General features: G+C 34.1%; 2 protein-coding genes across 2 annotated transcripts; both read right to left on the minus strand.

Moving 5' to 3' along the window:
- Positions 1–280: 280 nt before the first annotated feature.
- On the minus strand, positions 281–3056 carry LOC110803410 (DNA-directed RNA polymerases I, II, and III subunit RPABC5). Its single transcript, XM_022008921.2, has 4 exons — positions 2887–3056; positions 2682–2740; positions 1464–1558; positions 281–505 (listed from the first exon to the last, which is right to left on the minus strand). Exons 1-4 carry the CDS (start codon positions 2920–2922, stop codon positions 480–482), a joined length of 216 nt encoding a protein of 71 aa, XP_021864613.1. The 5' UTR covers positions 2923–3056; the 3' UTR covers positions 281–479.
- Positions 3057–6770: 3714 nt separating this feature from the next.
- Positions 6771–16075, minus strand: LOC110803421 (dolichol-phosphate mannose synthase subunit 3). The gene is made up of 4 exons (XM_022008933.2): positions 15918–16075; positions 11119–11245; positions 10894–11001; positions 6771–7186 (listed from the first exon to the last, which is right to left on the minus strand). The coding sequence occupies exons 2-4, from the start codon at positions 11218–11220 to the stop codon at positions 7127–7129; spliced, it is 270 nt and encodes an 89-aa protein (XP_021864625.1). The 5' UTR covers positions 11221–11245; positions 15918–16075; the 3' UTR covers positions 6771–7126.
- Between the last annotated feature and the right edge of the window lie 7284 nt (positions 16076–23359).

Here is a 23359-nt window from a genome sequence, read left to right on the forward strand (position 1 = left end):
TCAACTTAAATGATTAGCACCTACTCATTTAAGGTGACTGAAAGTGGTTGCCAAACAGAGCCTAAATACTAGTGTAATTTTATTGTTGCATATGAAGTAAGTATCTAAGAGAAACTCCTTACACTTGATAGTTTATATGGGACGGCAAACTGAGCAGCACATCTGGTGTTCAGTGTGAATCAAAATCAATTATGGATCTAACAAGTTTAGAACTTTAGGTGTTAGGTAATTAACAAAAAAGAGATTTCCTAGTCAACCGTAGAGAACAGTTAAAAGGAAATTTACAGAGCATGACAAGCTTCTTCAAATTTGATAGATGTGCTATAGTTCATGAAACACGGCCGGAATGTTAAAATTACATATCCAGGATAATATTCATAGTCGAGTACCATATCATAACAATCGTCACAACCTTAACCACCTACTCTACAAGAGATGAACGTTCTTCATTTCGTCTCCCACTCCCTCCATAAGCTTGATCAGCTAGTATCAGACTTGTCAAGAGCTGCATAAAACAATCCAGGTCAGATAGCTTGAGCAACAAGAAGAGGGTAATTACTAGTTAGTTAGTGTATAAATAGAAGTTCAGGGCATGTTGATCATTCTGTTATTTCATTAACTTTCTCTACCTAAGTTGTATTCCACCGTTCATGATTTAATTCCATCAACTAATACAACTACTATCGGTTTTGATCTAATTGTGCTTACTTAAATCAGTGATTAAGCAAGATACAGATCCAATCTATTACATAATACCCGGTGATGACTGGGGGAAGAAAAATAATGGCATCATAGAGCCACCATATCCATTATCAACATCCTAAGACTTGCATCAATAAAGTGAAGACAAAGTCATCTCAGGTAATGGAAAAATGATACGGGGTATTGTTTCTCAAACACAGCAAAGTCTAAACTCTCAAGTCTATGTTTGCTTTCTTGAAGAAGGATTAAGAAGAATATTTGATGGCTTCACTAATTATATGAGATAAGTTTCCAGTTTACAAAGTTTACACTTTACACTACTCTAGCGTCGAACAAGTTGTAGCTCATACCAGAGACAACTCAGGATAAGATGAGCTCTTATACAACAAAATACGAATAGACCACTTAGCAGGGCCAATTGTACAGATAAACTAAAAAGAGGTGTTCTCTATAGGTCCAAGACAATAATTATGATCCACCGTTTACTATTGATAAAGCCTAGATGAGGACTTGTGGCCATTCTCCGTTAACAATGTAGAAAAGACCACTAGCACGGGGAATTATTTGATGGGTGGTACTGATCTAGAAAGCATTGATTAAAAATTAAGACCACCTCATTATACTCAATTTGGTTTCTTTGTGCTTTACATCTGCATATCAACAAACCCTAAAATGCACATGGTATGCAGAAATATGCATGAATGTGATCCAAGTGCATGTGTATAAATGCGTGAGTGAGCAAGGAGAAAGAAGGAAAGTACTGTTGTAGTTCAGGAGCTTCTCAATCAAGTCAACATGGGTCATAAGCATCCTCCTGCAGCAATAGCGGACCAGCCCCAATGCATCGAGGGCATCCCTGTGCAAAACCATTACATGTCAGCAAACTCTGTTATTTGAAACTAGTACTATGAACTAAGGCTAAAGAGATCCACCCTCTATCATTAAATCTAAAAGACCACATAGAGCACATATCAACAACCACATCTCTAAGCTCACAAACAAGGCACTGAATTAGCCTAGAAATGAATGCACTTTCTTCATTATATTCTCCAAGACATAGACGCAACAGAGAACTTCTTTGGGCCAATGCATAGAAAAAGTTCAAGGCCCATCAAGGTAATTTGGAGTTCTCAGTGCACTTGACAGTGAAAATTGTTAAAAACTGTTGTTAATCGCCTCTTTGAAATCGCTTCGCCTAGACCCATGGCCCCTGACGCCTTGCGTGTACAAGATTTTAGACACTGCTTTGGCCTGCTCTTATTTTTCATGGCTTATTAATAGAAAACAGAGCACTCCTATAAGCTACTTAGTAGATGAACCCTCGCTTGGTAAACCCACAAGACTACATTAAACCAACAACTACCTTTTCTACCTCACTGTCTCTCCAAAACACACATGCACGCGCACAACAGGAAAAAAAAAAACTCTGACCGAAATCTGGGGAAGAATGAAATGAAAGCGGTATATTCATAAAGCACTCAGACAATTCCGGAATGAAAATGGAAGCATCATAGTTGAACATTATCTTATCAAATGCAAACAGAAGTCTTGTCTTGGTTATTCATTTATTCTACTTCAAATCTAATTCCTTAAAGTACTAGACTCTTGTCCCTGATTTCTGCACTCAGCTTTAATTCAGTAATAAAGCCTGAATCTGCTTCAGTAAACCATATTTTCATTAGGTTCTTCTGCCAATTAATTTGATCATTAAAAACATTTAAAACTTAGTTGCACTGCAAAATCCGATTTGAATTTGGGAGCCAAAGAGTTGATTTCTACTCTAGTTGGACTGGAAATTCCAACTCCCCAGAAAACAGCAAAGCATAAATTAGTAAATTACAGTACTTTCACACAAATAACCTCCAACAACACAAAACCACAAATCTCAAGCAAAAAAAAAAATCCAACATATACTATTATACTGAATTTTAGTACGAATAGATGTATTAAAATAGTGGGAAGGGGAAGAAATGAAGTACCCTTCAGTGTAATCAGCTTGAAGAAGATCAAGGTAAGTGTCCCATTTGTTTCCGATAACCTGAACAAATTCAACAAACAAAATTAATCAAAAAGTTGAATCAATTAGGGTTTTACCAAAAACCCTAACGCAATTACTGGTCAGCAGATAAAACCTTAGAAAAGAGTTGGAGAACAACGCGCAAACACAAGAGAGAGAAAGATTACCTTGCCGCAGGTGAAGCAACGAACTGGAATAATCATGGTGGTTTGTGTTGCCTCTTTTTCTCCTGTGGCTTTGCTTCTCCTTCTCCAAAGTTGTGTGTCAAATTGCCAAGGCAACAATCTGCGGCTCCCACGGTTATAAACGGGAGGAAAGTCTTTGCCAAAGTGGCTTGCGTTCAAAACCCAATATTTTCTTTGTCCCTATTTGCTTGTGGCCTATTCTATTAGTCCGTCTCTTAAAAATTGTTCTATTTCATATATAATAACATATCACCACCATTTAACCCACTTACATAAACTCATAAAAGTAAAAAAGATAAAGATGTACAATATTTTGGCCAAATTTTTAATAAAACACATTTTGCTTATGGGGCAAACAATTAGAGACAGAGAGAGTATAACTTGGTACAAATAAAGAGTACTCCGTTATATCACTACCAATGAAACGACTCATGTTGAGAGTTACTTGTGTCCAATTGATCACGAATCATTACATTTAGATAACCTTTATAAACGGTGTTACTAATTTTATTTTATTTTAGTTTTTACACATTGAGAAACATATGAGAAAGAATAGATTGTAATGACCTATATGAAGTATGATTTTTGAAATATATTTTAGGATTCTTTTGATAATTATTATCTCAAAAAGTTTCAAGTTTTTGTAATTATCACCTTATAAGTTTTTTTTTTCAAAAATACCACCACAAATTTACAGATGCTTCAAATCATCACCTGTGAATCTATCAAGTATTCCGTTCATGGAACCCACTCCAACGGCTTTTCTAATTTATAGATGTTCAAATTCATTTTACCATTTTTTTAAAGTAAAGTTAACATGTATTGGCTGAAGAAGAGCCACCTTTTAATAGAAATAAATAAAGTTTTACTTTTGTTACATAAAGTTTAACAATTCCACTTGCATGGACCAGGTCCACGTTACTATTAGTGTGGACCAGGATATTTTAGGTATTTTACAGCTTTTAAAGATGACATGGACAAGCAATGTGAACCAAAAAATTCGCGGCCTATATAGTAACTCTTACGTTTATATAGTTTACTTATATGCAATATAGTTACTCTACTAGTCATACAGTAAATTTTAACAATATAATTATTAATATATGCGACATAGTTACTGCAAAGATCATATAGTAATTGTTAAGTTGATATAGTTGTACTTGTATGTAGTATAATTACTCTAATAGTCATACAATAACTTTTTGATGTCATTTTGATAAGAATTCAATTACTTAATAATGTATACACAAAGATATTGACTGCTTTATATCATATAGTAAATATTTATCGTACAGAAATAGTTACTCTTCTATATCATATAGTAACTCTTTCTATTCTATAGTTACTATTAACTCTTTCAAAAATATAGTAGCACGTCCTCTCCTTCCACGCCCGGGTCCTCTCCTTCCTTTACCACGTCCTTGGTTTTCATTGTTGTCAGAATTTTCTTCTTCTTCTTCGATCCTGCTTTTGTTTTCCTTGCAGAAGTTATTCTTTGCACGAATTCAATTCTAGATGATCATCTTTGTATTTCTGAATTAATAGATATATAAACTAAGTTAATAATTTAACATTTAAGTGTGAAAAAATGACATAGTAACTATGTAAAACATATAGTTTCTATTATGCATCTTACAGTAACTCTTAGAATTAATGATGGTAAGATATTCGCAGAAATGCAAATATAGTTATTGTACGTTGTAGTCATATAGTTACTGTCATAATAATATAGTCACTCTTATTACTAATAACATAGAGACAAAAAAAAAACATAAAAAGAACAAAATGATAACATAGTAACTATTAAAAATATATAGTTACTATTATACATGATATAGTATCTCTTAATATTAATGATAGTCATATATGAGCAGGGTTGCAGATATAGTTATTGTTATGATCATATAGTTATTGTGAGCATAACATAGTAACTCTTATACTAATAACATAGAGGAAAACAAACAACATAAAAATAACATTATAATATACATAAAAAACTATACCAAACATATAGTTACTATAATACAAGATATAGTACCTATAAATATCATTGATGGTCACTTAGTCACAAAGTTGTAGACATAGGTGGTGTGATAATAATATAGTAACTCGATCCATAATATAGTAACTACATCACTAAAAATGTAGAATAAACATAAAAAACATGCACATAACATAATAAACTGACATAGTACCTATTTCAAACATATAATAACTACATAAATCATACAATAACTATTGAAGAAAATAAACATATGGTAACAAATCATGATAAAATAAACATAATACATATTTCAAACATATAATTACTATATAAATAATATAGTAACTATTGAAGAAAATAAACATATGGTAACAAATCATGATAAAATAAACATAGTACCTATTTCAAATATATAGTAACTGTATAAACCATATAGTGACTATTATTATAATATAGTAACTATATATTGTACACATATAGTAACCATTATAATCATATAGTAACTATATCTATGAAGCGGACAAAAACATACTCTAAATAACATAGTACATAATGTAATCGTATAGTAACTTTTATTTATCAAAAAGTCACTATAAACTGTTCATAACATAATAACTATCTTAAACACATAGTTACTGTTTTAAACTTATAATAACTTTCTAAAAAATATAGTAACTATTTTAAACACATATATAGTTATTATTTTAAAGTTATAGTAACTTTTAAAAAAAATATAGTTACTATAAAAACTACTACTAACATAAACACAACGAACATTCCAGTGACTATTAAAAACACTATTTCGCAACATAAATTAAAGGTGACTATATCATTTATATACTAACTATGTGAAACACTAACCCTAATTTCAACAAAACAACAAACATTTCAAATCACTCAACAAAATAATAACTATTGTACACATATAGTAACTATTTTACACATATAGTAACCATTAAAATAATATAGTAACTATTATACACATATAGTAACCATTAAAATTACATAGTACCTCTTTAATCCATATAGTTATTGTATTACTCATATAGTTACTATTTAAAATCGTGAAGTCACTGATCGAATTCGCGAAGTGAAAACGATATTTCGGTAAACACAAACATTAATTTCTCCAAAACAACAAATATTTTCAATTTTAAATAAAAATAGACTTAAAATTCTTTAAAAAAACAACAAACCGAGATGCGATCTCTAAAAATTCTTGCGAAGATTTGTAGACGAGCGCAAATTCTTCGATTCGATTTCGGCAACGACGAACCTCCTTCTTGATCTACTACTTCCTCCAATTTTTCCTCATCTAATAGATCTAATTATAAGAATTATAAGATAATTACGAAGAAAATCGAACAAAACCTAGAAATTTGGGCTAAATTTTGAAAAGTATAGAGAGAAAATGAAGAGAGATAAATGAAAGAGAAATGAACAGAATGTAGATCTGAAATTTTGAAAAATAAAAAAGTTTAAAACGTATATAAACTAGACTAGCACAAATCGCATTGAAACTCTACAAAACACATAGTAACTCTTTAAAACACATAGTTACTGTAATACGCATATAGTTACTATTTAAAATCACAAAATAACTGTCACATGACAGTTACACATATTGCCCATACAAATTACTTTGTTGCCCTGGTCCACGCTAAGTTAGCGTGGACCAGGTTTATATTAGTGTAAATAAAAGTTTAATATGTTGTGATTTTATGGTAAATGTTGGACTTAATATTTGTTGAATTCTAAGAGCCTTTACAATCTCGCATATCGATATAGTTTTAAACAAGCAGCAAGATTTCAGGGTTAGCTACTTCGATTCTGCCATAGGGAAATTTGAAAGAGAGGCAACCAAAAACGAACGAGGCAAATATTCACAAAATTTCTATACACATTAGTGCACACTGCAACAAGGCCTAACCATGCACCCCATTTTAAAGGCTTTTAGCCTTAGGAGCACAACATCCAACCATTCAACACAACTTCGAATCAGAAGAGAGTTGTGGTAGACAAAAAAATGAAGCTGTAAAGAAGATAAGCTCACAAAGTAAAAGTATAAACAGCCCTAAAGCCTAAAGGCCTAAATTAAGATTAGTTAGCAGACTAGATTTGTCGACCCTTCTCATCACTCATCAGGCTGGTGTCTACGGAAACAACTGTCGCTCCCTTCTTCTAAAACACACTTTCTTTTTGCTCATTTCTCAAATCGCCAGACACTGCATAGTCTCATCAATCAGAACCAATGTCGACTCCTTTTTGTCTCAAGAAGTCCTTTGCTTCGACAACATCCTAGAAAATAAAAGAGGAACTTGGGTTAAATCCACCATAATAACAAGAAATTCATTCAGACATGGACTTGGAATGCCTTACTGCAATGAGACACACTTGTGCAAACTAAAATTTTGCATTTTCTACCTGTAAACGACAGATAAAATAAATACACTTGATATGGTTCAAGAACAACCATAAGCATAGGCATAGCAGTTGTCTCCTAATCACCCTTCTCAAATTACTGGCAATTTTTGGCCAATTATAGCCAAAATCCTTCAAGACTAGTTATTTTCCCCTCCTTTCATTTACCAATTTAGGTTTGGTGTATTCGTGGTGAAGGTTAAGCTACTGAGAGCATCACTATTCAGGAAGAATCTACACAAAGGCGGTTTTGGTTACTAATATAATTTACGGGTCTATGAATATCTAATAATTGGGTAAGGTTTTGTAATAAAAATATTTTCATGGAGAGATTTACATCTATACTATATAATAAAAGGCGTTTCTACAAACGTCTACATGCCACGTGGCGCTCTCCCTCAATCCATAAATAAATTCATGTTATCAATCCACTTTCATATAGAAAATGAAATAAATGGTTTTGCATAAGATTCGAACCCACGACTTCCACTTTCAACACTAGAGTGTTGTCCAATTGAGCTATGATTTTTTATATGTTATCATTGCAAAATTAATTGTGAAAAAAATTCCGACTTAATATAATTTTCATTTAATATAATAAGTATTTTTTATTCACATAATACTCTGGGGCATCGCCCGGGCCCAAATACTAGTTATAATATCAAAATCGCACAACAGCCTGTACTTATTAGATGTTTCGGAAGAAACTAATTTTGATATTAGAGATTCATCTTTGTTCTGACCAGATGCTGATCGCCGAATATAGACTCCAATTGAGTCTTAACCCAATTAATTTCCCTTGCCTGTCCCACGCCCCCACCACCCCACAAAACAAATGCCACATAGAAGGAAAAGGACTTCAGACTGCCATCTTAATTGGCTATAAACATTTGAAGGTTGAATTATTGGTAAGGTGTTAGGAATTACGACATTCCAAATCTCCAAGTATTCAACCACTGGAATTTATATTTATAGGAAACCAGCTCTTCCCTTATACTTCCATAATATCCTTTCTTTATAAAGTAAAATGACATTACTGTGGGTCTGCGACTCTTAACTAAAATATGTACTCGTATTATATACGAAGTACGTAGTAGTTAGTTATGATCAAGAAACTGCACTTACGGAATTTCTGATAGAAAAGGAGAAATGCGAAGCTAGGAGCACCCCTTGTACACATCCTCTCTCTCTCACACACACACAACAAGTGGATTGGGAAAAAGAGGGTGTTCTCTTCCTACGAGATCTAATATTATGTGAAATGACATTGTCATGCTGGTTGGAACAAATAAGAGGACAGGCAACATTAAGCTAAGCTATGCATTATTGACCAAGGAAATGCACTTAAGGACCGTTACGGCTATTCAGGAAGAATGAATGAATAAGAAGCTAAAAGTACACTTTGAAACTCTTCTGTCACAAAAAGAGATTTAGAAAAAAGTTTGCCCTCTTCCTATGTGATGAAGTCTAAACACTTTAATTATTCTTTACGGATTTTTCATGAAATACCCCCGAATTTTGGCGTAATTCACCAAATGCCCCTCGACTTTCAGAAATTCACCAAATGCCCCTCACAAATGACTTAATACCCAAAATACCCTTACTAATGATGCGCCGTTAGTCCTCCGTTAACCTAATTTTCAAATTCACCAAATACCCCTATTTTAATACTTATTTCACCAAATACCCTTATTCAGAAACTTAATTCACCAAATACCAATAACTTAAAATTACTCATTTTGATGCTCAACGGCTAGTTTTTGTGTTTGAAAATTAGCCGTTGATTATTGTTTGCTTATAAATACTCTTTTTCTGACTGTTTATTGTAGTTTTCCTATTATTTTGTTAATTTCATATCATTTTTGTCATGAGTTTTCTTTCAAAATCATCATCCACACCCAATGAGTCCACATATGTAAGAGTCCCAAATAAATTTTGTTATCATGGGAGAAAATTTGACATCCGAATATCTGATACAACACTCAATCTGAAGCTCCGGTACAACACTAAAACAGAAAACACTCCTAAAGCACCTCAAAACGTCGCAACTCTTCAAGAAAATAGTTACTTCTTTTGTACCTTATTCTTTATGTGACCAATTAATTATATTTACCACGCAATCGGAAGATATTCCTTTTTCAATATGGGAAATATCTTTAACATATGCAAACAGATTAAAAATAAAGCTCTTATTAATTTTATTCTAACGCATATGTTCCAGCTACCTCGGTTTCTATTGCTTCCATGCCACATATTTAACGTTAACTCCCTTTTGTCTCCTGTCTCTACTGCCTCCAAACATCTTTCTTCAATCTCCTAACTTTCTCTCAACCTTACAGTCGAGGCATAAAGGTTTTCCCACTTTTCTTTTGAGCTAGGTCCTATTGACATGGTCAGATTTATGGACAAATGTCTATTTTTGGATTTGAGGGAACAAGAAAAAAAATGAAACTAAGGTATGTTCCAAAGCTCATGAACCAGTGAAAAAACATGAATCTTGGCACAAAGATTTGCCTTCAAACTCAAGATTTTCACATCATGAATCCAAGTTGAAATCGAGGTTGTGATAAAAATGTATGTGTTATTGAACTTGATTTCTTAGTTTCTTTACCATTCGAACAATAAGAAAATTAAGGTGTTAGCTTTAGATTGAATTACTTCAGCTTCACTTACATAAGATCCCTTTGAAAATGGGGTTTTTTGGCCTTTTGCTCAGCTAAAGTGCATTGTCTTTACTGGATGAGGCCTGAACTTATTGGATCATAATTGAAACTTACTGAGTGTTGTATCGGAGCCTCAGATGGAAATTTCCTCCCATAATATTAGAAATTGTTTGGGACTCTTACATATGTGGATTCATGGGTGTGGATGATGATTTTGAAAGAAAACTCATGACAAAAATGATATGAAATTAACAAAACAATAGAAAAACTACAATAAATAGTCAGAAAAGGGGTTTTTATAAGCAAACAATAAGCAACGGCTAATTTTCAAACATAAAAACTAGCCGCTGAGCATCAAAATGGGTAATTTTAAGTTATGTGTATTTGGTGAATTAAGTTTCAGAATAGGGGTATTATATGAAATAAGTAATAAAATAGGGGTATTTGGTGAATTTAAAAATTAGGCTAACGGAGGACTAACGGCGCGTCATTAGTAAGGGTATTTTGGGTATTAAGTCATTTGTGAGGGGCATTTGGTGAATTTCTGAAAGTCGAGGGGCATTTGGTGAATTACGCCATAATTCGGGGGTATTTCATGAAAAATCCGTATTCTTTACTACCCATTGCATTTCCAACGTATAAGAATAAATAAGCCAGGGGATGTAAGTTGCCGTCTTTTCTAAAAAAACGAGATCTAGAAAATGAGCACCCTCCTTCCTCAGCAATATTAAGCTTAGAAAACTCTAAAGTCCCTTGGGATCCCTCGTATAAAATCCCTCCCTAGGTCTTTTTAAGTCTAACCAACCCCTGCCCTTTTCGAGCGTATATATTTTCCTTGAATTGATAAAGCCAGGAATGGAAAGCTTAGTTAACTTTTAGGCGAGAATCAAGAATTGAAATGAAAGAGGGGATTAAAGATACCTGTTGTAGCAACACTGCTTCTTGGGGACAGGTTGGAAAGCGCATCAAACCTACACCAACCATCAATAGGCCATAACATGCCAGTGATATAATCAAGTATAAAGGTAGCTGGAAAGCAGAAAACAACGTCAATTTAGACATGCATAAAGTTGTAAAAGAACAATCAGCAAACACAGTGGTAAAGCAGAAGTTCCACATAAGGAACAAGTAAATATAGAGACTCACCAGCCATGTCTGGCTTTTTGGAACTATCGAAATATGAAGTAGACCAATCCACATTGCAGCGACAGCCACCAGTATAGACAAAATTTTCACAATATGCTTCATTTAATTGGACAAAATATCCTGATTCCTGAACCAATGAACCAATGCAGAGAAGGCAAATTAGAAGAAACAATAATAAAGTGTCCAAGGGCAGGGGGAGAGTCAAATTAGTAGCAGATTCCACTCAGGATGATAACAAAATTTCGCTAGTCAGTTGCAGAACGATTGATGAAATATGATAGAGCCATAGAGGAAAAAGACATTTAGTCATTCAGATAAGCAACCCATTGTTCATAGAACCTGCTAAGGAACATAGTCAGAAACTTAGTTCTAAAAGGCACGAGGTGCAAAAGCCCCTGGAGCCTAGGCGCTTGTTATGGACAAAGCAAAACGAATTGCTGCCATCAGATCCTAGCAATTTTTCATGTTCACTAAAAGAAATGAACTCAGCCCATGCACAATGTTCTTATATCATCATTTAGAAGCTCCAGATAAGTTAAATTTTGAGAAAATCTGACAAGGTGCTTGGGGTGTAACAGCCCGCTGTTCAAGCTGCTAATTATGAATGCTTATCATCTACTAATCCATACTTAAATCAAAACTTAGCATAGATGAGACTTATATTGAATATAGTTATTAATATTACTCACAATAACTCAATGTTCTTAAATAGCTTATTTAAATATTTATGAGTATGTAAGATTAGCTCTTATTGGCTCCATAAGGAAGGAGACTCAACCCACTTACAACCACAAATGAGGCTCCATGCCACATAGCTAATAAGTAGCTGATCCCACTCGCTAGATAAAGGATTTCGCTAGTCAGTAACAGAGTAATCGATAAAGAAGGAGAGCGTAAAAGGCATTTAGCCATTCAGATAAGCGAGCCATAGTGCATAGGACAAACCAAGGGATACATTCTGAAATAAACCACTTGACACTTATTAATATTATGGACACAATTGAATAAAACCATCAGATCCAAGCAAATTTTCATGTTCACTTTTAAAACTGAACTCAAAGTTCATGTTCAGATATCATCATTTGGAAGCTAGAGATGTTATCAAATTTTGAGAAAATACTAAAATAGACGGGCTGCACTGATGATGAGAGAATCAACCAGCTACAATCCCAAATGAGGTTTCATCCCAAATTCAGTTGGCAATGGCAGATTGAAAAGATCAACTCCATACGCTTACAAAGTGATACTTTTCTCTCCTCTTCCTCAATATGGAATATCATATCATGAAATGTTTCATACTAAACAATTAAACATCACACCATAAGTGTTGTGCTCCAAGAAAGACCAAAAACTAAAAAAGCACCACTTTACTGTCCTAACCAATCTAAAACACAAGGAACTATCTGGGAAAACATGCAAAAAAAAACCTTCATTTCTGTATCCGGGGTGGGCATAGAGAAGAAAAAGATACTGAAAGAAGAAATATAGAAGCAAATCTTTTCTCTTACCCTCGCATATCATAAGCTCAAAGCAATTCCCATAACATGTTAAAAAAATTATTTGTGCATGACAAGATCAAAAGGGAGACGGACAATGAGACAAACGTAAACACGGTATTTTAAACTCAGCAGTAATTTAAGGCAACTCCAAGTGAAATCTACTGGAAAATAAAGGTTGTCTTAACTAGTTAACTATACAAATCAAATACATTAGCAGCAAACTTTTCCTTTTGGGTCAGTCAAGAGCTCAAGACTGAAACCTTTATTTGCAGTTCCACACAGCCTAGGGCCCCTTTCCCGGGCCAAAAGAGGAGAGAATTCCCGGGCCAAAAGAGGAGAGAAGACGGGATATAAATCCTCTGAAGTCAGCCAAAATTGCATTAAAACTAACATCCCCTTCCAACTTCTCCCCCTCCCTCAACATGTGTCTATCAGTCTTTAGGAATGTAACCAACCATATTACATCAAAAAACAAATTAAACCAACTATTTCAATCAATTCTTATCTTCATGTTGAAATGTCAAAATTATATGGTAAAATCTGATGATGGCAGTTCATTCCCTAAAGAGAACCCTCAGCAAACAATTCCAATCAATAAACTTTATCGAGCATACAATCCTAACTTATGTACCAAGTTAAGCCCCACCTCCATCAAAAATTCAAAACTCCTTTGTACGCGTGTTCCATTATTCAAATTGCAAAAGAGCAGAGTTGATCTGTACTCAGAAGAAAAAAAATCACTAATCTCCCAATGTTATCCTAATAATTACCCATTAAAGCCCTAATAAAATTAAATCTAAAGTATTAAGTATTAAACAGCTAGCTCTGAGGTTTTCCCAGGCCTAATAAAGAAAAAGAAATACCTTCATTCACAGTTCCACTACCGAAATTTACAAATCATTTCCATCAAAAAAAGATAGAAGTTTACAAACTCTGTTTCTCAATAGTGCAAGGGAATATATATCCAACATCACCTAAAAGTATCTAGCCAAACCTAAACCGATAAACAATAGCTTACACGAGATGTAGCACACACATGAGCTAAAGAACACATATTTATGAATTTCAAACAGATTATATATATCTTTAAAATCCGTTCGAACACCAAAATAGAAAATTTCGCCGTTATTTGCTGCCATCAGATAATATAGTGTTTTTTTTCATAGGCTCATCTACAAATGAGCTCAAAGCCCTTGCGCAATGAGTATATTTCATCATTTGGCAGCTCCTTTAATAGCTCAAATAAAGGTTGTTTTGACTATAAAGCAAATACATTAGCAGCTAAGTTTTCCTTTTGGATCAGTCCAGAGCTCAAGACTGAAACCTTTATTCGCAGTTCCACCCAGCTTATGACCCCTTTCACGGCCCAAATGGAGAGAAGAAGGAATGCAAATCCTCTGTAGTCAACCAAAATTGCATTAAAACAACCCCTTCAAACATCCCCTAATCCCTTAACGTGTGTCTAACTTTCTCTTCATGTACTTAATTGATAATATTATATGGTAAAATCTGATATGGTTGGTTCATTCCCTAAGGAGAACCTACCCTCAGCAGTCAAACTGAACGGCAGACCCGACGCGACTAACAGATAAGCCGACTTCCATCAATAATCTTTATAAAGCTGATAATCCTAACTAATTTACCAAGTTAAGCCCCACCACTCCACCAGAACCATGTAGTGTGTCTCCATAATTCAAATAGCAAAACAGCAGTAGTCGATCTGTACTCTGAAGATAGAAAATCACTAATCTCCAAACAATATCCTAATACCTTAACCATTAAAGCCCTGGTGAAATTAAATCCGAAGTATTAAACACCTTGCTCTGAGGTTTTCTCAGCCCTATGCCGGCTCCGAATCCATATAAAAGAAAAATAAATTCCTTCTTCCACAGTTCCAGTACTGAACTTTACAAAAGCATTTTCATCACCAAAAAAATTGTTTGCAAAACCGTCTCGCAACCACGTAATGTAATAATCTACAAAATCTTTTCTTGTCCAAACTCCAAACCTAAACCGATAAACAGTAGCTTACACGAGATAAATCACATGCATCAACAAAAGAACACACTTTTGTAAAATTCCAAACAAATCAAATATATATCCAAAATCATTTTGAACATTAAAATAGAAAATTTCGCTGCTACTCGCTGCCATCAGATAATATAGTGTCTTTTTTCACAGGCTCGTCTACAGATGAGCTCAAAGCCCTTGCGCAATGAGTATATTTCATCATTTGGCAGCACCTTCAAATTTCTCAAAAAACATTTACAGAGTAGATAATCTGAACTGATTTACCAAGTTAATCCCCACCACTCCACCGGAACTAATGTATTCACGTGTTCCCATAATGCAAATTGCAAAACAGCACTAGTCAATCTGAAAAGAGAAAAACACTAATCTCCAAACAGTATCCTAATAGCTTTCCAATTAGATCCCTGATGACATTTACCTTCAGTATTAAACAGCTTGCTCTGATGTTTACCCAGTAAATGCCACCTCTGTAATCCATATTAAAGAAGAAGAAAACAAATGCTTCTTCCACAACCAAAGCTTACAAAACCATTTTCATCACAAAAAACTAAAGGTTCATAAAACCGTCTCTCAACACTGCAAGGGAATATATCTCCAAAGTCACCTAGAAGTATCTAGTCCAAACCTAAACCAATAACCAATAATCTAAAAGTATCTAGTCCAAACCTAACCCAATAACAAATGATCAATAGCTTACACGAGATAAATCACAAACATCAACGAAAGAACACAAAATTATGAATTCAGGCAGATCAAGCATATCATCAAAATCCTTTCAACATCAAAATAGAAATATTGCCGCTACTCGCTGCCATCAGAAAATATAGTGTGTTTTTTCATAGGCTCATCTACGGATGAGCTCAAAGCCCTTGCGCAATGAGTATATTTCATCATTTGGCAGATCCTTACAGTTGCTCAATGAACATACCATAAGAAATTTCAAATAGGCAAAACAACAACATACATAATGTCTAAACTAGATCTAAGGCAATAGAAATATTTCACAAATAATGTATGCTATAAGCTAATAATTAGGTTAAAAGTTAAAACCAGCATCCTAACTTCGTCAATTGCGAAAAATGGTAACAGCCGCAATATATGTTCAAATAAATTGATTCTATAACAAAAAGGGAAAAATGAAACGAATTGTAACATCTATTTACCAGTATTATTATAACAGATAAATAAATTAATTAAGAAACTGATTTGACTATGATATTGCATGAACAAATCTGTTATCCAGATGTTGAGAGAGAAAGAAGTACTTACAAGCAGGGATTCCGCGGCGGTGATCAGAAAAAATATACGGCGATGTGGGAGGTGAAGGCCGATGGTGGTGGCTGAGCTTTGCTGGAGGGAGAGAGAAAAAGAGGAGGGCGGAAACTCTCCAAGTAGGGATGGCAATCAAATTCGAACCCGATCCGAAGAAAAATATCAGCTACAAGTCCGAGTCCGATAACCCGAGGCCGAATAGGAGTCGGATCGGACTCGGAACCTGAATTGCTTCTGACCCGACTCCGAATGTTTTAATTATGTAAATCTATTCTTACTAAATACTAATCCGTCGATATAAATATTAGAGCATCTTCAATGGTAAGCTAATTTGATAATTAGCTTATTATGCCACATAAGATTTCAAGCTATTTCATTGTCTATCTAATTTTTGCTCCAATGGCTAGCAACTAGCTTGTTATTTAAATTGGTCCCATTTGGCCCACTTGGCAATTAATTAATTGGCAACATTTGGTAGCTAGTTGTCAAGCAAATTAGCTTGTTTAAGCTAATTTGCTTGGCCAAGCTAATTTATTATTTTCACTCCAATGGTCTAGCTATTAGCTTAAAACTTTTATAAATTTCAAGCTAGTCCATAACTACAACCATTGGAGATGCTCTTACTCCGTAAAATCCTACTTTACACTAATTTCTCCCGCCGCACAATTCGTTAAACTCCCTCTTTTCTCTGTCTTTCTCTTTCTTGAGTTACTTAATTGATATTCTTTATCTTTTCAAAGCCAAATCTCTAAGCTTATTTCGATCACGCTTCAACATCTTTTTCTTCCTAGATCATATTTGGTACAAACTTAGGAAAGAAAATAAATAAGAACGGGAGAGGGTAGCGTTAGTTATTACCAATATTAGTTGTTTGGTATACTGTTTATGCCAAATTTCGTCTAAGGAGGGCGACATTTGGCTTGATTTAACATTAACTAAGTACTCCCTCCGTCCCGGAATACTTGACTTGTTTTCCTTATCGGGTCGTCCCTTAATACTTGACCTGTTTCTAAAAATGGAAATATTCTAACAATATTATATTATTTCTCACTCCACCCCTATTAACCCACCTACCCCTACTCCATACAAAAAATAATTAAAAATTCAACCCCTACTCTCTCCCAACCCCACCTCTTAACCCACCTCCCACTAACTACATTAAAATAATACCCTACTATCAACTACTACCTATTAAATTAAATAAGTCAATTCAATTCCCTTAAACTCTGTGCCAGTCAAACCGGGTCGAGTATTCCGAGACGGGGGGAGTAAATAAATGTGGAAAGCAAGAAAAAGATCGAGAGAAGACACAAGGAGATGGTGACGCGGAAAACTCGGGAATATGGAGAAAAACCGCGAATAGTAATGAGACTACCAATCCACTAAGTCCCTGTTCTTTAGAGCTGAACTGAACTGAACTGAACTGAATTGAACTGAACTGAACTGAATTGAATTGAACTGAACTGAACTAAACTGAACGCTCCTGAACTGAACTGAACTGAATGCTGCTGAACTGAACTGAACTGAAATGAACTGAACTAAACTAAACTAAACTGAACTGAACTTAACTTAACTTAACTGAACTTAACAGAATATATTACCGAAATAAATAATAAATAATAAATAATAAATACCTAGTAATAAATAATAAATAATAAATAAGAAATAAGAAATAATAAATAATAAATAATAAATAATAAATAATAAATAATAAATAATAAATAATAAATAATAAATAATAAATAATAAATAATAAATAATAAATAATAAATAATAAATAATAAATAATAAATAATAATAATAAAATAATAAATAATAAATAATAAATAATAAATAATAAATAATAAATAATAAATAATAAATAATAAATAATAAATAATAAATAATAAATAATAAATAATAAATAATAAATAATAAATAATAAATAATAAATAATAAATAATAAATAATAAATAATAAATAATAATAATAAATAATAAATAATAAATAATAAATAATAAATAATAAATAATAAATAATAATAATAAATAATAAATAATAAATAATAATAATAATAAATAATAAATAATAAATAATAAATAATAAATAATAAATAATAAATAATAAATAATAAATAATAAATAATAAATAATAAATAATAAATAATAAATAATAAATAATAAATAATAAATAATAAATAATAAATAATAATAATAAATAATAAATAATAATAATAAATAATAAATAATAAATAATAAATAATAAATAATAAATAATAAATAATAAATAATAAATAATAAATAATAAATAATAAATAATAAATAATAAATAATAAATAATAAATAATAAATAATAATAATAAATAATAAATAATAAATAATAAATAATAAATAATAAATAATAAATAATAAATAATAAATAATAATAATAAATAATAAATAATAATAATAAATAATAAATAATAAATAATAATATAAATAATAAATAATAATAATAATAATAAATAATAAATAATAAATAATAAATAATAAATAATAAATAATAAATAATAAATAATAAATAGTAAATAATAAATAATAAATAATAAATAGTAAATGTTAACTAATAACTAAAGAATAATTAATAATTAATAACTAAGTAACTATATACTAAATAATAATAATCTGTAATTGATTACCAAATAATTACAATAAATTATAATATTAATATTAATAATAATTCATAATTAATAACTAATAATCCACAATTAATTGTTAAAATAATAATAAATTATATTATTTATTAAGAAATAATTAGTTATAAATAATAATAATATAAATATAAATAATAAGTCATATAATAATATAAATATAAATAATAGGTAATATAATACTCCCTCCGTTCCTAAATACGTGTCCAGTTCTCATTTATGGCGTTCCCTTTTATGTGTCCACTTTCCGTTTTTGGACATACACCTTTCCCACTTTTCTATACACTTTTCCCACTTTTCCATACACATTTCCCACTTTTCTATACATCATTATTACCTTTTCTTACACTTTCTACACTTTTCCCACTTTTCAATCACCACCTCCACTTTTATTTATACTTTATCAATAAACAATTATCTACTTTTTCCTTTCCCAAAAAAAAACATTCTCAATCATTACCTATTACACACCATTCAATTTTATTAATTACCGTGTACATGTCCAAAGTGGACACGTATTTAGGAACGGAGGGAGTAATATAATATAAATAATAAGTAATATAATAATATAAATAATAATATTAGTAATATTTATAATAATAATAATAATAATAATAATAATAATTTAATATTATTATTATTAAGTTAAATTGAATTGAATTAAACTGAACTGAACTTAAATGCTCCTGAATTGAACTGAAATGATCTGAACTGAATGCTCCTGAACTGAACTGAACTGAACTGAATGCTCCTAAACTGAACTGAACTGCCAAATAAGTCCTGAAACTGAAATTAAGCCAAAAAGAACAGGGCCTAATATCCCTAATAATCTAAATAAAAAGAAAGTGTTAATTTATGCGAAATTAATAAAGATACAATGATTGCTTAATAATGGTTGAATTGAATGATGGTGTTATACTGCTTGAATGCTTGAGTTAATGTGTCTCTAGCTTTGCCTTGCTCCGCCTTTTATAATCTACGTCCAATGGAAGAATTGGTTAGGAAGATCCCGGGGAATTAGGAGGCATTTATCCCCAACGTCTCCACGTCCTTCGCCTATACGCAACAACCTAAAGGGTCATTTATTATTTGTTTGACTTGATCCAAGGTCTTGACTGTGCTGGGCCTAAGGTCTTGGCCCATGATCTTAACCTAGCTCCTGGTCGCCAATGTATTGTCGTCTGTCGCTTGGACCTGCTTGCGACCTGTTCAGACGACACCTCTTAAGCCGCGGACACGACGGTACCTGGCAACACGACATGATTATCATAAGACAAAGCAGTTACGTCGCTAGTACAATAAGCGACGAGGTGTTTGGATAATTTATCTGTTTTTTTGGTTTTATCGTCGATTGAGGCGACAATTTTTATTCAGAGTCACGGCCCTAGAGGTCGCGCATTTTGCTGTTTATATGAATGGGTGCTTGTGTTTACTTTGTCTGTTCGGGTTTGGTTTAGAACGGTATTTTTGGTTGTGAAAACGTCGTATGAACTTATGTTTTTCGTGTGTTGTCGCTGTTGTACGCAGTGTATTTAGATGTCACTTGTAAGGTACTCGAAGGACGAAGTATGTGCACATAAATAGTACATGTGTAGTTTGGTAGTCGCGCTTAGTAGCGAAACGTCGTCGTTGGGATCAAGTAAGTTTAAGGGCCATGACCATGTAGAAGCGTCGTCGCTCGGTGCAACTATCATTTGTTGATGACGTTAGTGTCCTGTCGAGTGCTAAACTTGCGAGACGAACATAGGTCACTATGAGAATAGGCCGTAGGGGGTGCCAAGGCCCTCCGATGCCTAAGTTAGTAATGGTTTTGAAGAAATGAAAGTGACAAAATACGCAAAAGAAAAAGTGAAACCGAGGCGACAAATCGTACAAAGGAAATGGAAACGGAACGAAAGTGAATAAACTGATAAAATTGCGAACGTCGTGGGTTCAAAAATTATAAAGTTTAAGGTGGGTGGCGTTCCAGATTTGAGGGACCAACTTTTTCGTCCTTAGTGGCAAGTCTGTATGCACCTTTGCCAATTATCGATCAAGTATGGTCCTTCAATTCCCAAGATGGTGCCAGTTTACCTGCGTTCAATTCCCTTGTATTATGAAACACTTTCCGCAGCACCCAGTCGCCCTCCTTGAAGATCTTTTCCTTGACGTTCTTGTTGAAACACTTTACAACGATTTGCTCCTCTAAGTTATTCTGTGTCGTCGAGGTTCTCACTTAGTTCCACGTTATTCTATTCTGGCGTCATCAACATGTACCTTACATTGGGAAATTTCACTTCTGGAGGCAGTACGGCTTCACACCCATAGACGAGTGAGAAAGGCGTATGCCCCGTCACCGTCCTAGGGATCGTCTTGTTGGCCCACATGATGGAGGGGAATTCTTCTGCCCATCGTCCTATCTTTGCGTCTAGTCGTTTCTTCAACCACCCGATCGATGATTGTCTTGTTGTTGGACTCTGCCTGGCCGTTTGCTTGAGGATACCTTGGCGTCGACATCTTTAGCTCGATATTCCACGTTTTGCAAAACTCTCTCGTCTTGTCGCTTATGAATTGTGATCCATTGTCGCATATAATCTCTGATGGTACACCGAACCTGCATATTATGTTAGTCCAAATAAACGAGCATATTTCTTTGTCCCTTACTTGCTAGAACGCGCCTGCTTCTATCCACTTAGAAAAGTAATCGGTTAGTGCTAACATAATGACCTTTTATCCTGGGGTAACAAGCAGTTTCACGATGTCCATCCCCCATTTCATGAAAGGCCAAGGTGTCAAAGTAGGATGTAGTAATGCAGATGGTTTATGTGTCATACATGCGTGCCTTTGGCATTTATCACACTTGGCGACGTACCTCATGGCATCTTTGAACATTGTTGGCCAGTAGTACTTGTTCCTTTTGATCCTAGTTGATAGACTTCGACCGCCTTCGTGTCCCCCGCATTCTCCTTCGTGGTATTGTTGGAGTATTCCTTCCCATTCTGCTTTGTCTGCGCATCTCATCAGCGTCCTGTGGGCTGATCTTTTGAATAAGACGCCCTGCACAATAGAATATCGTGAAGCTTTAAAGAGGATTTTTCTAGCTTCGAGCTTGTCGTCAGGAAGGGTTTCATGGAGGAGATAGTCGAGGATGGGTTTTGTCCAACTTTCTGTGTTTGTGGTGGTTAAGACGAGGTTATTTTCGGGTGGATTTTCTTTGTCGAGTTTATTAAGGGTATGGTTGAGAAAGGTGATTTTCTGAGTGCGGAACCTAAATTAGCGAGTGCATCGGCTTGTGTGTTTTGGTCCCTTGGGATCTGTTTGATGGAAAATGGTTCGGTTTTTGTGGTTATCGTTTTGGCTTTTTCGAGGTGTAGGGTCATTTTGAGGTTTTTGGCTTCGTAATTTGCATTGATTTGGTTGACGATCAGTTGGGAGTCACTAAAGATGTTGAGTCCAGTCGCTCAAAGTTTTCTTCCAATGTCATTCCAGCGATCAGCGCCTCGTACTCTGCTTCGTTGTTCGTTGCTCTGAAGTCGCAGCATATGGTTTGTGCTATCATGTCCCCTTGTGGTGATTTCAGCACGACGCCTAGCCCTGCACCTCGGAAGTTGGAGGATCCATCGACGAACAGTGTCCACGTCCCGCCTTTCTCTACGTTGTTGATGTGTTCTACTTCGTCGTTTGCTACCTTCTCCAAGTCGGGGCTGAAGCCGACCACAAAATTAACTAGGGCTAGTGACTTCACTGTCGTCCTTGGTTGGTATTTGATGTCGAATCCCCCTAGTGCCATTGTCCATTTTCCATCCTGTTAGTTCTGGCCTGCGCATCACATACTTAATAGGATAGTGAGTCATCACCACTATTTGGTGGGTTTCAAAATAATGCCTTACCTTTTTGGCAGCAGTGACGAGTGCTAAAACGAGTTTTTCTAGAGAGGAATACCTGGTCTCTGCGTCTAGCAGAGACTTACTTATGTAATAGATAGAGGTGATTCGATAGAAGCCTTGGAGGACATATTTTCAGACGCGAGTCGCTCGTTCTCTTCCTTTTGGGGAGCCAACTTTGCTTGGGCCTTGACGTTGGTCGCTCGGATCTCCTCGAGTGTAATATCTGCGGAAGACATTTTGAGAGGGGTATTTTTGAAGGAATTTTTCTAAGGGAAACCTAGCTAATGTCCCCACAGACGACACCAAACTGTTTATGCCAAATTTCTTCTAAGGGGCGACACTTGCCTGGGGTCGACACTAACTAAGTAAATACATATGGAAAGCAAGAAAAAGAGAGAAGACACAAGGAGATGGTGACGCGGAAAACCAGAGAATAGGGAGAAAAACCGTGGGTAGCAATGAGGCTACCAATCCTCTAATATTCCTAATAATCCAAGTAAAAAGAAAGTGTTTATGCGAAAATAATAAAGATACAATGATTGCTTAATAATGGTTGAATTGAATGATAGTGCTATACTGCTTGAATGCTTGAGTTAACGTGTCTTTGGCTTTGCCTTGCTCCGTCTTTTATAATCAACATCCAACGGAAGTATTGGTTAGGATGATTCCGGAGAACTAGAAAGCAGTTATCCCCAACCTCTCCACGTCCTTCGTTTGTACGCAACAAACTAACGGGTCATTTATTATCTGTTTGACTTGATCCAAGGTCTTGACGGCGTTGGGGATAAGGTATTGGCCCATGATCTTAACCTAGCTCCTGGTCTCCTATGTATCGTCGTTTTTTGCTTGGACCTTCTTGCGACCTGTTCAGATGACACGTCTTAAGCTGCGGACACGACGGTACC

This window comes from Spinacia oleracea, chromosome 1, assembly GCF_020520425.1.
Source record: "Spinacia oleracea cultivar Varoflay chromosome 1, BTI_SOV_V1, whole genome shotgun sequence".
NCBI lineage: Eukaryota > Viridiplantae > Streptophyta > Magnoliopsida > Caryophyllales > Amaranthaceae > Spinacia > Spinacia oleracea.

What these genes read in the sequence shown, in the direction of transcription:
- LOC110803410 (XM_022008921.2), bottom strand. Translation starts at nt 2,922, where the DNA reads ATGATTATTCCAGTTCGTTGCTTCACCTGCGGCAAG. An exon ending in GTTGCTTCACCTGCGGCAAG is followed by an intron (nt 2,741 to 2,886) that starts GTAATCTTTCTC and finishes GAATTTGTTCAG; the next exon opens with GTTATCGGAAACAAATGGGA. An exon ending in CAAGCTGATTACACTGAAGG is followed by an intron (nt 1,559 to 2,681) that starts GTACTTCATTTC and finishes GGTTTTGCACAG; the next exon opens with GGATGCCCTCGATGCATTGG.
- LOC110803421 (XM_022008933.2), bottom strand. Translation starts at nt 11,220, where the DNA reads ATGAAGCATATTGTGAAAATTTTGTCTATACTGGTGGCTGTCGCTGCA. An exon ending in CAAAAAGCCAGACATGGCTG is followed by an intron (nt 11,002 to 11,118) that starts GTGAGTCTCTAT and finishes TCTGCTTTCCAG; the next exon opens with CTACCTTTATACTTGATTAT. An exon ending in AAGCAGTGTTGCTACAACAG is followed by an intron (nt 7,187 to 10,893) that starts GTATCTTTAATC and finishes TTTATTTTCTAG; the next exon opens with GATGTTGTCGAAGCAAAGGA.